This window comes from Salmo salar, chromosome ssa01, assembly GCF_905237065.1.
Source record: "Salmo salar chromosome ssa01, Ssal_v3.1, whole genome shotgun sequence".
Taxonomy (NCBI): domain Eukaryota; kingdom Metazoa; phylum Chordata; class Actinopteri; order Salmoniformes; family Salmonidae; genus Salmo; species Salmo salar.
Window position 1 is genome coordinate 126,809,074 of NC_059442.1, and position 15,448 is coordinate 126,824,521.

Sequence of the window (15,448 nt, forward strand, 5' to 3'; positions counted from 1 at the left end):
TTTTTCTTCAATTCGCAAGTGGCTGAATCTATCTCAGCGGAGAAAGCATACAGTATGAGAGAGTGAAACAGCGCCCCTCTGGCTCAGCATGTGTAACATTTCATACTATTTTTGGACAGACAGCATCAGATACATGAGCTACGGAGGGGCGCTGTTTCGCTCGATAGGATGCGTTCTCCGGTGAGATTGATGCATCTTGCTGTCCGTACGCGTTTTGGTCAAATTATCAATATTTAGAGACCCCTCCAAGTTTGACTTTTGTTGCCTTTAGATGAGCTCATGTCTCTATCAGGTGAGATTAACGACCCCTGGCTCACCCCATAATTCACACACCACTCTCCACAACATCTATTTCATAGCCAACATACAGTATCTGTTCATAGGTTTTGGCACTTTGGTTCCTCAACTGGGATGCAATACTTCCATCTAGAGGTGTACTACTGAACACAATGTAATGACGAGACTAACATCTTGTGTACATCACTACACAATACCACAGAGTCTTTTTTAGACATTTCGCAGGCTGCACAACAGGTGAGTAAAGAATAAAGTATAGCGTAGAGTTACAGTAGAGTAGATTACAGACAACTGCAGTTTTTGCATACTGGAATCAAATAAAATCTGTGAAGAAGCATCTGACCAGAATATAATTTTATTTCTTCATTTCAAACTATTACAAGGGTCTCAAAATGAGTATACATGTGTATTTCAACTGTAGACAACACTTCAAACAGAAAAAATAAGAAAGAAATGGGCATGAATTGAGAATCAATCAAGAACTTCATCAGGAAAGTTATATTTATTATTAACAGATAAAGTATCCTTTCATGAAGCAATAAAATGTAAAACAATTAAAAGGTGCATCCTCTTGACTCTTTTTACAGGTTTTGGTCATCCAACACAAATTTAGGTTAGTACAAATTCTTCCATGTGAAGCAACCCAAGTCCTTTCTTGAAATTGAAAGACTTGGGAATTAAATCAAATCTCTCAATATTTAGTTTAAGACAAATAAGTGAACTCGTTAAAGGCATAAAATCATTGTCACTCGCTGTGAATGTCAATCCTGTGAAAATGTATTTATATATAATAATATATTTAGTAATCTATAGGCCACATCTCTAAGAAATACTCTCAGTAGAAATCCATCAGGACAACGTCAAAACAATTTGCCACTTTCAAATATCAGACACTCTTTCCATATTAACATTCCATTCCAGATTGTCTTTATTTGCACATTCATACTAGCCTTTTCCTACCCTTCCTTGTCCTGGTCTATAGTGCTCTGTAGACATGGAAGCATTATACAACCACTAAACTTAATTTGGCTCATGTAGACTTGTGTCAAGCCACCGTAATTTCAGCTTCTAAGAAAGAATAGGCAAATAAGTGATGTAGCTAACAATTATTAATAATAAATAAGCATTTTTGGAACGAGGCTTTTTCTTTTTCCAACAAAAGTGTGAAAATCATTCTATAATTTTAACACTGGATAACTTAATTATGGAACAGAAGTGTAATACATCTATTATAAAATATATTATTTGCACAATGTTAGCCCATACTCAAAACAAAGGACACTGTACCCATATTTTCTCTCAGGGCCATATAATATTCGTCATACATGTACTGTAGCTTCATTCTCAAACTGCAAACCATAATACTGCTCAGTGTAAAAAATATACTATATTCATTTTGACCCTTCAAACAAGACAAAACTGCACTGTTTTGTTTCTTGATGATGAAAAACCACATAAAAGCACATGCAGGTAGGATTAGTAAAACTCGTGAAAAAGCAGAGCACCATAATGATTCTGTGGAGCTTGAGAAATAATGAATGTCTAACCGTGTCCATGTCCCTCCATTGTTGTCATTGGCTCGCTAAAGAAGCATTACTAACACCTGTTTCCATTTATTGATTGACCATCTGTCTGAGTGTATTGTCATGTAACCAGGTTACATGACTTGAGCTTTAGTGTCCACATTCCATTCACTGTCATGCTGTTTTCCTCCTGTCCACAAGGTGGCTCTAGTAAGACACAGGGAAATCTTGTTCCAGTCTTCCTCCAGCCTCCTTCAAGAAATCAGCAATGCCACATCATGATTCTTAAAACCAGCTGTCAGTCAGTCAACATGAGGCACATGATTTTAGACCAAAACACAGAGGAGCAGTCAATACAAGTATTTCTGCTGGCCCTTTTAACTGTTGTCTTCACAGTGCTTGCACTTCTTCAAGTAACGGAAGGTGTCTTCGGTGTTTTTTGTTACGCCCTTTTTGGCATAACAAAAGGGAGGATATATTGGAGTGTTTTTCCTCTACAGTGAGTCAGTACTGTTATGTCATCACTGTTCATAACAGAAGATCTCTATTTTGTTGTTGTTCCCCCCTCACTGTCTCTGACTGTCATACTGTCATGTCTCCTCCTGTAGTCTAGATTCCTGTGCGATTCCCTCATGTCTTTTTGGCAATGGACCGCTGGGGTTTCTGCTTACGCAAGTGTGCCTCGATCTCGTGTCGGAAGAAGAGCATGCCCAGCTGGCCGTGTGAGGCTTCGTTCATGGCCTTGGACTGCATGCACATCCTGTACTGCTCCGGGGGCAGCTCGTCAGCACAGCGCTTCTCGTGCCACAGGTGGAAGAGGCCCCGCGATGGGGACCGCACCACCAGCAGGTTGCTGTGCAGGTACTTCCTGTAAAGGTGAACATCCTCACCACCCCAACCTTTGATGTCCACGTCAAAACCACCTGGAGGAGGGACAACATGAACTCGTAAACTCACTATATCAGGCTGCTGAATAGCCACCACTAGTCAGCTACCTGCTTCCTCCCTCCCCCTATGTGACTATTAAACACTCTGAATCTATATACACTGAGTCTACAAAACATTAAGGACACCTTCCTTAATGCATGGAGTCTGATGATATGACAGCAGTGGAATGATGAAATATTGTGATAGAACCTCAGAACATGCCCTAACTTGACTTTCAGAGGAAGTAAGATGCTGACGTCAGTTCTTTCCAACTAACTGGACTACATCCTCTTCATACCCTAGGTGACACGGGTAACCATGTTTTGCTTATTTATGCACGAGTGCGGTTTTTCTCCCCCTCTCTCTTTTTAAGATGACTGCAGACTGCTCAGTGCTGAGGGGCTAAACAATGAACCGAACCAGGAAGTTGGAAATTGTTTATTTGTGTGTGCACCAGGGCCTAAAAATATCCCCTCTGTTTGAAGTCACCCTGTCTCTTCTCTTCATCTCACTGTGAGAAGCACATTGTTTATTTTCCTCTCTCTCTCTGTGCCTCTCTGTCTGTGCCTCTCTCTACCTCCCTTCATCTCTCTCTACTTTGGGTGAAAATCTCATCACAGATAAATTAATTATTCATTACTATTCGCATCACATCTAAAATCTCAAATCACTCACCCTAGAGTTGCAAGGAGTATTTTATGTATTATAGGTCGTACTGTAGTACGACGTGTCTCGCTCCTGAGAGTTTAAGGTCAGACAGATGCTGTTCCTCTGTCTCCCTCCACACTAATATTAATGTTCTGCCAGTGGCAAATGAAATTACAACGACAAACAGTCAAATCTCTGTCTATCTCTCTGTATGTGTGTATTTCTGGCTTAGACACGTGTGCCCTACGAGCCCTGGTCAAAAGTAGTGCACCATATACGGAATAAGGTGCCATTTGGGACGCAGACACGGTCCAGAAACGACCCTTATTTACAGCATAGTTTATAGCCTGTGACTTCATCAAATGGCCTCGACTGAGGTGGAAAAATGTATTGAGGCAAAACCTGTCCTGAGAGCCAATATGCCTGAGTCCATAAGAATATTGCAGATGGTTTGGATATGACAATTTACCAGCGCTGAGCACGGTAACATGATATTTACCTATGTTGATGAAATCTGATCTGTACTGGCACGTCATTCCAAAGCCAAAGTCTCTCCATAATCCTGTGTCCTTTTTAATCACCTATTAAAAATAGCAAAAAATAAATAAACAGGCAAATCTTTAAGGTAAGAAAATGTGCTGTTGTACATATTTCTGAGGACATCTGTGAAAGCAGGTTTCTTACCAGCTGCTGTTCAACTGGTGGGATGTGGTCATGATTGCCGTAGATCAGGGTTGGGTTATACTGGCTGAACAGAACAGGATAGAAGACCTTCTTACCTGAGGAAGAAATAAATATATGAAAATGTAACCAAACAAATCTAAGATATCCAAAGTATTAATTACCAATGGTTAATACAAAACAACATCTCAATGGTTATTTCATTCAAATCTCAGCTTTGTTAGAAAACCAAAAGACACAGTGGCCCACGTCGAACATAGCACTGATGTGGATTTGTTCAGTGTACTGTAGTACCAGGTTGAGCGTTGAGACGGCAGGTGTTCAGGAAGTCGGCGGTAAAGTAGATGTCGACGTCACAGAAGAAGAGGAGGACGTTTCCTCCCTTCCACGCCCTGGCGCCCACATCCAGGCCACGCCCCCTGGAGAACTCCTCATTCAGCTGCAGCAGGGAGAAGTTCTTAAAGTTGATCTCCCTGCAGAGAGATAAGAAGAAGAACACTTAAACAAAACAAACGACGAAAACAGTCCAATAAGGTGCACAGACTATACAGGAAACAACCACCCACAAACACAAGTGAAAACACACACAACTAAATATGGCCTCCAATCAGAGATAACAACAACCAGCTGCCTCTAATTGGAGGTCATTGACAAAACTAACATAGAAATAGACAAGCTCGATAAACACATAGAAATAGATAATCTAGAACATAAACCAAAAACTCCGAAACACACAAACCAAACACCCCCTGCCACGCCCTGACCAAACTATAATAACAAATAACCCCTTTTACTGGTCAGGACGTGACATATACACAAATGTCCAACAGAAATCTATCTTCTGCTTTAACCCAACCTCTCCGAAAGAAACTCGTATGCAATCAGGTTGGAGAGGTTGGAGCAGAGAGAGAGAGAGAGGGGAGAGGGGAGGAGAGAATTTGACAGAATTGGAGATGAAATCGGAGTTGATTCAGAGACAGAACCCAACGGATACTAGACAGAGGGAGACAGTGTGGCAAAAGAAATGGACCAAAAATGAATTAGCGTCATTGGTTTAAATGTAATTTATTAGAGGGAGTGGGACAGGCTTAATTCATCAGTGTCTAATGGGTCTTATGAGAGCAGAGGGCCCAGCTGAGTCCGAATACAGACACTGCATACAATATACACAGCTCTGTCTTTGTACTGTACCATTAACTACAACACACACACACACACACACACACACACACACACACACACACACACACACACACACACACACACACACACACACACTACCCCCGTATACTGTAGCAAACCTAATTTCCCCTTTGACAACAGCAGAACTAATAAGATCAGGTCTGTAAAGTGGCTACATGATGGCTGGGTCCCAAATGGCACCTGCAATATGCCCTACATAGTTAATATGCTACTTTGTCAACGTGACAAATGTGTTTTGTGACATCTCAGCCTCCTTTAGGCATTATTATCATCCACCCACGGTAAACAACCACTGATTGATGTTCCTTTATTAGTGTGGGATTATGCCCTTGTGGATAGTGTGGATAGAGTGGCACGTTGTGGGCTCAACTCAAATACAAGCCTGCTACCGTACAGAGACAGAGAGAGAGAGAGAGAGAGAGAGAGAGAGAGAGAGAGAGAGAGAAGGGGACTGCAAAGACTGAGGTCTGCTATGGAAGACACACACACACACACACACACAGCAGGATCCATCAGGATAAATTATACATCCATTCCTAACCTTGGGCCTTGCACTAGGGGGAACTAGCAAGAAAACATTGCAATTAATTGTTTGAGATGTGAACACTATAAAACTGTTAATACATTATTAATGAACGCTCTCACATGATCACATATTCATGCCCAAAATGGATCATAAATTCAACTTTCCAGTTAAAAAGAGAACACAATTACTCATCTGTGACATAAATGATGATGTACTGTGGTGTATTTTATTCACAGGTCTGGTAGCAGAACATAAACGGATAATATTTCCAGAGACAACCCATAGATTCAACTGTAGCCCACCAGCAGATCAAAGAACATGAGGAACATAATCCGTTTTTTAATTTTATTATCGAGTTATTATTAAAATATAATATTGAAACTTGATTCATGTGCCTTTTATTATGGGGTTCATATTCCGCTATAGCACTGTGGGATAGTTCTGAATGGTGGCTATAAGATGACAATGGTTGCAGCCTGATCTCTAGCTTTGCACTGCAGGGTTAGACGTTACTCTAAGGTAGTTATACGGCAGAGGCGACGTGACAGTTGTAGTACAGATGCCGTATCTTGATTTGATCATAATGGAAATGCAAACTTGTAGTGTATTGAAGGTTTAAAAATGCTTCTAAAGTTTGAAATTTCCACTTAAAAATATGAGACTGGATTTGATTTGATTTATTGGGATACCCATTAGCCGACGCCAATGGCGACAGCTAGTCTTACTTGGGTTCGACAGTTTGTCATAATGAATTTGCCCTAATGAAAAATGTGTCAACCCCTACAAAAAAAATGAACATTCATTATAATCCACATAATAATTCACATTTCCTGTAGCTGCTGGATTATTTTCCTGCTGTGAGAAACTGGGTCAAATCAAGATACGGCATCTGTAGTTCAGCCTGACACTATAGCCTGTAGGCTATTCCCAGTACGGAGTCCTTCTCCCCGTCTCTTATCATCTCTCTATCAGCATCTAGCCAAACTGAACCAGAGGGAAGTGCTCCTTCTCTCCTTCCTGGGGACGCTGGCTCTGGAATAGATCAACTGTGTATTTGATTTCAGATTAATCTGTATGGAGACCGACTTATATCTGCTGTCAGAAAGAAAACAGATTTAGGACCAGTGTACATGAGCTTAATCCTGCGTAGACACAAACAGATACACCCATGAATTGGCTGGTGTGGCTAAAACAGATACCAGCCAATACGTGGGTCTGTGGCCAGAACAAAAACACCCACGTTTTGGCTGGTGTGGCCAGAACAGATACACCCACGTTTTGGCTGGTGTGGCCAGAACAGAAACCCCCCTGTGTTGGTTGGTGTGCCCAGACATACGGACAGACAGACTGGCAGACAAATATAGACAGACAGAAACACAGACACCCACAGATACACCCACAAATGCAAAAATGCACACATGCATGCCTACCATATACACATACTAAAACTCATACTAGTGCAGAATGTATGCTTGTAAATGTTGCCACTAGAATTCCCAGCCAGCTGTTGTTTATTCAAGGTGCACAAAATCTTTTAAGTCCCCAGAAATTGTTAGGACATTAAAACATTGTTTGCCAAGCCCTGTGGGAGTTTGTTCCCGCATTTGATAAATACCTTTTAAACCACAAATTATATAAAAAAAAGCATTAAATATGTATGTGGGCCAGAGTAATTAAAAGCAGCTAAACATGATTTAATTCAAATCACATTAGTAGTTGGTAGGAGTGGGATTAGTTTAGGATTCAGGCTGCTTGTTGGAGTGTTTTCACTGTGATTCAAGCAGCCCCGAGCCTCAGGCCAAAACACACTGGATATTTCCTTTCGTGATCCTGGTTTGGTATGTCCGTCTGGTGCTGGTCTGGGAAAGCCCCCCACCCCTCTTTCTCCCCCTCTCCCAACATCCTTATATCCATTTTCCAGCCATCCTCAGTACTGCCATGTCAAACAAGCACAGGAAGGAGCTCCTGTCTGTCTCCCCTGTCCTGTCTTCTGCCTCCAGGGAGGGGAAATCTTCAACTAGGAGTTCAAGACCCCTCTCTGTCTACTGTTAACACCCTGAGGAGTCTCACTGTGTGTGTGTGTGTGTGTGTGTGTGTGTGTGTGTGTGTGTGTGTGTGTGTGTGTGTGTGTGTGTGTGTGTGTGTGTGTGTGTGTGTGTGTGTGTGTGTGTTCTGTCTGAGTGAGTGCACTCACCGCCCATTTGTCTGACAGCCGGGGCCTCTAGTGTTTTGGAGGACCCTGGAGAGTTAGGATTCAGTAAAATGTTTTGAAGAAACATCATCAGTACTGGTCATTAAAAATGTAGACGTGTGTAGACGCAGGCCTCGTGCAAGGCCCCATTAAGCAGGGCTGAAGTGGTTTTTAAGTGTGTGTGTGTGTGTGTGGGAAAGATAGAGCATAATGAGAGGCAGATTTAAATTTACTTAACGTGGATAAACATCAACACTGGATGGAAACACTGAAAGAACACACTCCGGATTCCAGTTTCCTGAAAAGCCAAAATATTGTGTCATCCATATGAAATCCTACACTACCCTGTGATGAAGTTTTTTGTTGTTGAAAGGATGCAGTGCTTTGTCTGTCTCCCTGAGGAGCTGATCCCTCTAAGGAGATGTAGGAATGGTGCATTAGCATTTACTGTGCGCTGTTAGCTGGTGGGCTGGTGTTTATGTTCTGAGGACATCTGTGGTTCACAGGCGTTCAGCTATCACCCTGGGCTCAAAACGCTCTCCTCTTTCCGCTCTCTTCTCTTCTCTGCTGTGTCTTTTCTTTGATGCATCTCTTCTCCTCTCCTCTCCTCGCTCCCTCATGGACACTAATTTATTCATGTCTATCGATTTCCCCCGCTCTTCAAACAGTTCGGTGTGTCTCTGTCCATCTCAAACTGGAGTGATGGACAGTTACTGGTTGAAGCGTGTTCGACATGATAATCATGTCTCGTTGTCTGGTACAGGTCACTAACATACAGCAAGAGGAATTTAACTTTATTTCAACCTGCTCTGTCTCTCTACTTTGATGATGTGATTTAACTGACTTGGATACAGAGCTTGCCCCAATGATTATGAGCACATTCAGTACAATACGGGTAAATAGTCTTTGGATAGGGAAGGATGACTTTGATTTAGTCAGGGCAGACGCAGCAGCAGCAGAAGCAAATGATCCATCCGGTGCCTGCTGTTGGAAACAGATATTGACATCGGCAAAGCTACAATAAGGGCAGGCAGGATTCAGATCGTCGACCATGGATCAATTGTACCGTCACACAAATCGATAACCCTTCAGACCAGTCCAACAGAAAAATAAAGGAATAGGGAGAGATTGGAGTCTGGATGTTGTTATCTTTCTCTCTAGGAGATCAGTGCTTGATTAAAGTGTCTGATCCAGAGTCAGATGAAGTGTTGCGTAACCACGGCGATGGAATGCATTGACAACAGAGAGCTGTTTATGAGGTGACAAGAGGACAGACCATGATTGATACAGTAGATATGTTTGGTATCATGTGAGCTCCATCCTGAACTGTAGCAGACCTGGTTTCAAATAGTGTTACTCTAAAGAGTTTGATTGAGTCTGCCTGGAGTGCCAGGGCAAGCTCACAAACACAGCTAAATCATTTGAAAGTAAACAATTACCATTTGAACCCAGGTCTGACGTGAGCTCCAATCGTGGGACTGTTATGGCTGTTAAGATATTCGTTATCAGAGTAATTGTGATACAAAAAGCCTAGCGAGAACGAGGGACTGTAGTGCTCAGTTGTCTGTGAACTAGTTGAGCGAGACTGTGTGGATAACAGGTATCAACATATGTCTTGTTACACACAGGCTGTGTCTATGGTATTTGCTGGGAACAAAGCGAACAAATCCTCCAAGGACTAACACAGCTCTTTCCCTCGCCCAGTGAGACAACACATTTAGCAGCGGAGGTCACTGTCTCAGAGAGAATGTACAAGGATACCGTCTTGCCTTTCTCCCTTTAACTATTCACTCCATCACAGGCCATTCGCAGAGACATGAGAGCTGTTGACAATGAGATATCTCTGAGCGAAAGACCTTGGCTCTCATCAGGTTTCTCTTTCTAGACAATACTGTCTGCCTCATTGTCATTGAGAGCAAGAAAGCGAGAGAGTGAGAGAGAGAGAGAGAGAGAGAGAAAAAAAGCTGTAGTGTGACATCTGAAACCAGCTCAAAGCCTAGCATGAGGTGTGCAACTCTTTCTCTCTCCTTCCCTCTTTCGCTCCTTCTTTCTCTTTCTACCCCTGCAAACCATCCGGCCAGGGGTGGGCACAGCGTCTCCATGGCAACCTACCAGCTAATCAGCACAGTACCAGAGTACCGTGTGAACTCATTTCACCCACAGGACGATCTCAAATTGACCCTGGACCTGTAATTGTATCTGCGGGCAATACACTAATTTCAGTGCGACCGCTGTCAGCCCTGATCCCAGGCCTGTAATATCCGACACTGGCAGAGGTCACTGAGTGCCTCTGGGTGGCCACACTCCTACATTATTCATCAGACGGGGCTGAGTTTTCTGAGTTGCTATAAAGAGAGACAGGGAGTGTGTGTGTGTGCGGGGGCGAGGGGTGGGGGGGGGGTGGTTGTACAGTGGGGTCCATAATTATAGGCACCCTTGATAGAAATTAGCAAAAAAGACAGTATAAAATAAATAATGCAATTACTGAGCTATATTGTATGCTGACATATTTTTTTTACGTACATTACTTGATATTAATACAATTGCTCAGAGAAAGACATTTTGTTTAATACAAAACATCTGAAAAACATAGGGGTCGCAATGATTGACACCCCTGTTTTCAATCCTCTAGCACTGTCCCCTTACCAAGAACCATTAGATTTTAGCCAAAAACCTGGTTGCCTTTCCCAGGAGGCTGACACTTGGCCACAAGTGGATCTTCCAGCAAGACAATAACCCCAAGCACACATCAAAATCCACAAATAAATGGTTCATTGGCCACATAATTTACATTTTGTAATGTCCATCTCAGTCTCCGGATATGAACCCCATTAAAAACCTGTGGTTTGTATTGAAGAGGGCAGTTCATAAGAGTAGACAAAGGATATCAAAGTTCTGGAAAGATCCTGTATGGAGGAATGGTTTTAGATCCCTCCCAATGTGTTCTCCAATCGAATAAAACATTTGAGAAAAAGGCTCAGTGTCGTTATCCTCACAAGGCGAGGGTACTGGAGTATCGAAAACAGGGGTGTCAATAATTCTGACCCCTATCATTTTTAGATCATTTCTCTGAGCAATTTTATGAATATAAAATAAGGATTTCCCATTTTCTAAGCATACAGTCATGTTTGCTCATCTGTGCATGTGTGAGCATGTGTGGGTGTGTGATTGTGTGTGTGTGTATGTCTGTTTCTGTTTCTCTGCGTGTGTGTGCGTGCGCGCATTCTTGTGTGTGTGTGTGTGTGTGTGTGTGTGTGTGTGTGTGTGTGTGTGTGTGTGTGTGTGTGTGTGTGTGTGTGTGTGTGTGTGTGTGTGTGTGTGTGTGTGTGTGTGTGTGTGTGTGTGTGTGTGTGTGTGTGTGTGTGTGTGTGTGTGTGCGTTTTTCCACCCACCTAGACGTGTTCTCCAGAGTGCTCCGGACTTCATTCATCTGGTCCTTCCCAAAATACACCACTGTGAGGTGAACACGCCCATCCTGCCGCACACACACCTCTCTGCAACAACACACGCAAACACATTAAGAAACAATGAATCAAACAGAGCAGGGGACTTATTATACACAAGCCAAGTACGGAGAGGGCCAAGGGGAAGGTAGCCTAGGTTGAAATCATTTGTTTTGCTTTCAGCAGACTTTCGCTGCGTTTGAAGCTTGCCTGGCGCAATGGAACCGATGGAATCATCTCCGAGGTCCAAACCCTGCACATTTGCACTGAAGGTAGGCTGAGACAAAAAGTTCAAAGTATTTGAAAGAAAACATATATTGTATCAATAGAAGAGGTCAGTTCAAAATGGGGTTACAGAAAGATCAGAGAGTACCCTTAAGGGTAGGTGCATACCAGTTGAGGCTGGTGGGAGAAGCTATAGGAGGACGGGCTCATTGTAAAGGCTGGAATGGAATTAATGGAACGGTACCAAACACTTATGCACTTATGGAAACCACGTTTGACTCCGTTCCATGGATTCCATTCCAGCCATTACAATGAGCCCGTCCTCCTACAGCTCCTCCCAACAGCCTCCACTGGTGCATACTGTACATGCACAGGCTGCATATGGTATGTTACGTTTATATAGGAGTCACACAATGATGACCTGGCACCAGACAGAAGCCTAGAGCGATCGATCTCCAGCACTAGTGTGACATTCTACAACTCTAGTAGCAGACATTCTGATGGAGACACGCCAAATGTGTACGCTGTGCTCAGTAAATGAGTCACATGGCTTCTGAAAGACTGTCAGTTCTACCTCCCATTGCTCTTCTCTCCACGTGAATGCACACGCACGCACACACACACACCCTCCTCCTCCTCCTCCTCCCTTAAATATGGATGAGACCAAAGCGTTTGCTCAGCGACTCAGGGAACCTTTGTACAGCATGAACAGCACCACTATATCACAGGTTCCCTCTGAGTCCTGGGGGCAGTTTCATGTGCTGGGTTTAAGACTGCTACTAAGCAGGATTTGCTAGAAAAAAAAACCCTTCAAAGCCTTGATAAGCAGCTGTGCAGGAGTGTAACAAATTACAGGACTGAAAGAGTCTCTAACAGACAGACATACCGTGGCTATCAGAGTACAAACAGAACCTTTACCTCCTATATTCTGAATCCTTACTGCTGTGACAAACCAGGAATGTCAAACATGGATAACTACTGTATATTCTGTTTCTCGTTCCCTTTAACTCGGTTATTGCCTAACATTATCATAGTTAATACAAGTGAACATGCTTTTTTACATTTCTTTATTAACCCTTATTTTACCTTTATTTATTTTTTCAGGTAGGTTGCCGGAGAACACATTCTGATTTACCGCAACAACCCGGGGAAAGAGTTACAAGGAAGAAGAGAGGGGCGAAAGGGCCAATAACACGCATGAATAACTGAGTGGCTCTCACCTGAAGTTGTGCATGAAGTGTCTGAACTTGTCGGCCCTCTGGGAGAGGGGCACTATGATGTTGATGGGGACGTTGGCCGTATCCACTCTCTCGTTCTTCACCTTCATCAGCGGCCCAAAGGGACGGAACAGAACCAGCTTCCTGAACTCACGGCTCTGGTCCCCTTTGAAGGTGAGCTCATACAGAGTGCCTTTGTCCTTCTCCGTCCGAGCGATACCTGGGGAAGGGAGAAAAGTTAGTTTACCCATACATATGCACACACCAGGGCTGTGAAATGCAGACACACACACACACACACACACACACACACGCACGCACGCACGCACGCACACACGCACGCACGCACACAGCTGAACTGCAGTTCAGTTTATTTGATTATTTGTTGTTATAATGTTGATGGCTATCCAGTAGTGCATCGTGGATAATCTGTCTGGGTTTGTCAACTGGTGAATATTTTCTCCACTTTGCTGCCTGAATCCGAAAGTTTTTCGAAAAGAGAAGGATATTCCTTGGCTGTGTGGCCATGGGAGAGAGAGACAGACAGGGTATTTAAGACAGACCCAGAGAGACAGGGATAGACAGACAGGGCATTTCAAGCTCAGGGAGAGAGAGAGAGAGATACAGGACAAGGAGAGAGGGACAGACAGGGCATTTAAGTGAGAGAGAGAGAGAGAGAGAGAGAGCAACAGACAGGGCATTTCAGAACTTGGGAGAGAGTGACAGACAGGGTATTTCAGGCCCAGGGAGAGAGAGAGTGACAGACAGGGCAATTCAGGCCCAGGGAGAGAGAGAGAGACAATCAGGGCAATTCAGGCCCAGGGAGAGAGAGAGAGACAATCAGGGCAATTCAGGCCCAGGGAGAGAGAGAGTGACAGACAGGGTAATTCAGGCCCAGGGAGAGAGAGAGAGACAATCAGGGCAATTCAGGCCCAGGGAGAGAGAGAGAGACAATCAGGCACAGCAACAATTCAGGCCCAGGGAGAGAGAGAGAGACAATCAGGGCAATTCAGGCCCAGGGAGAGAGAGAGAGAGAATCAGGGCAATTCAGGCCCAGGGAGAGAGAGAGAGAGACAATCAGGGCAATTCAGGCCCACACAGACAGACAGACAGACAGACAGACAGACAGACAGACAGACAGACAGACAGACAGACAGACAGACAGACAGACAGACAGACAGACAGACAGACAGACAGACAGACAGACAGACAGACAGACAGACAGACAGACAGACAGACAGACAGACAGACAGACAGACAGACAGACAGACAGAGAGAGTACCTGACCACTGTGACTGACCCAAAATTAAGGAAATCTTTGACTATGTACAGCCGCCGAAGGCAGACCTGGCTCTCAGGAGAAGACAGGCTATGTTCACACTGCCCACAAAATGAGGTGGAAACTGAGCTGCACTTCTTAACCTCCTGCCAAATGTATGACCATATTAGAGACACATATTTCCCTCAGATTACACAGACCCACAAAGAATTCGAAAACAAATCCAATTTTGATAAAGTCCCATATCTACTGGGTGAAATACCACAGCATGACATCACAGCAGCAAGATTTGTGACCTGTTGCCACAGGAAAATGGCAACCAGTGAAGAACAAACACTATTGTAAATACGACCTATATTTTTGTTTATTTATTTTCCCATTTTTGCTTGAACTATTTGCATATCACAACACTGTATTGTTAGGTTCTAAATAACAGGGTAAAAAGTGAAGGACAACTATGAAAAGCTAGTTTTTATACCTGCCTCCTATGCTGAGTCTCCTCCTTACACATCTGGATAGCCGATACATCTCGGTTGCTAGACAGGACGTTAGTGATGCATGCTCTTTCTCACTTCATCTGACCTGACCTCGGCCCAAATTCCTCACTCCTCCCCCAACCGACGGCTGACCTGTTGACTTTTACCAGACTGTGGCCCCCTTCTCCTTTCCATAGGATACCTGATGTCTAACAATTACATGTTCTGCATTCCCCGCTCTCTCTCCCTTCCATATTTCAAGTTTAGAAGTCAGAACCCATCAGTATATAGACATAATATGACATTTGAAATGTCTTTATTCTTTTTGGAACTTTTGTGAGTGTAATGTTAAAAAAAAATATTGTTTATTTCACTTTTGTTTAGTATCTATTTCACTTGCTTTGGTAAACATATGTTTCCCATGCCAATAAAGCCCCTTAAATTGGCATTGAAATTGAATCGAGAGAGAGACAGCAACTGACAGAGAGAGAGAGACAGACAGGGCATTATGACAGGGCATTTTATTCCCAGAGAGAGATGGACAGGGCATTTCAGGCCACTGTAAAAATCCCCTGCCTCTCCCCTCTGCTCCTAGATGGACTTGGCTGGGGCCCTGGGCCATCTGCCACTCTGACAGCTGAAGGAGACTGGTCATGCATAGAGATCATACTCACACTGGATTTACAACGCCTCACAGTAGTTAATACCCAGACATATCACTCAACAACAATACAGTTTACTCAGTCCCCCCTTCACAGCTGTGCACTGTCAGTCAAAACCTCTGGTTCCAAAGATGACATGACTGGACTGAA

The 15,448-nt window shown here is 43.5% G+C and overlaps 1 protein-coding gene across 1 annotated transcript in view; it reads right to left on the reverse strand.

The window, feature by feature from the left end:
• Positions 1-636: 636 nt before the first annotated feature.
• Positions 637-15,448, reverse strand: part of LOC106561858 (chondroitin sulfate N-acetylgalactosaminyltransferase 1) — a 37,771-nt gene continuing 22,959 nt past the window's right edge. Inside the window, exons 4-9 of the mRNA XM_014126129.2 lie at positions 12,885-13,101; positions 11,389-11,490; positions 4,371-4,549; positions 4,080-4,174; positions 3,895-3,976; positions 637-2,743 (exon numbers count right to left, since the gene is read on the reverse strand). Coding sequence (XP_013981604.1) covers positions 2,451-2,743; positions 3,895-3,976; positions 4,080-4,174; positions 4,371-4,549; positions 11,389-11,490; positions 12,885-13,101 — 968 coding nt within the window. The 3' untranslated portion in view covers positions 637-2,450. The remainder of the gene's footprint in view (positions 2,744-3,894; positions 3,977-4,079; positions 4,175-4,370; positions 4,550-11,388; positions 11,491-12,884; positions 13,102-15,448) is intronic.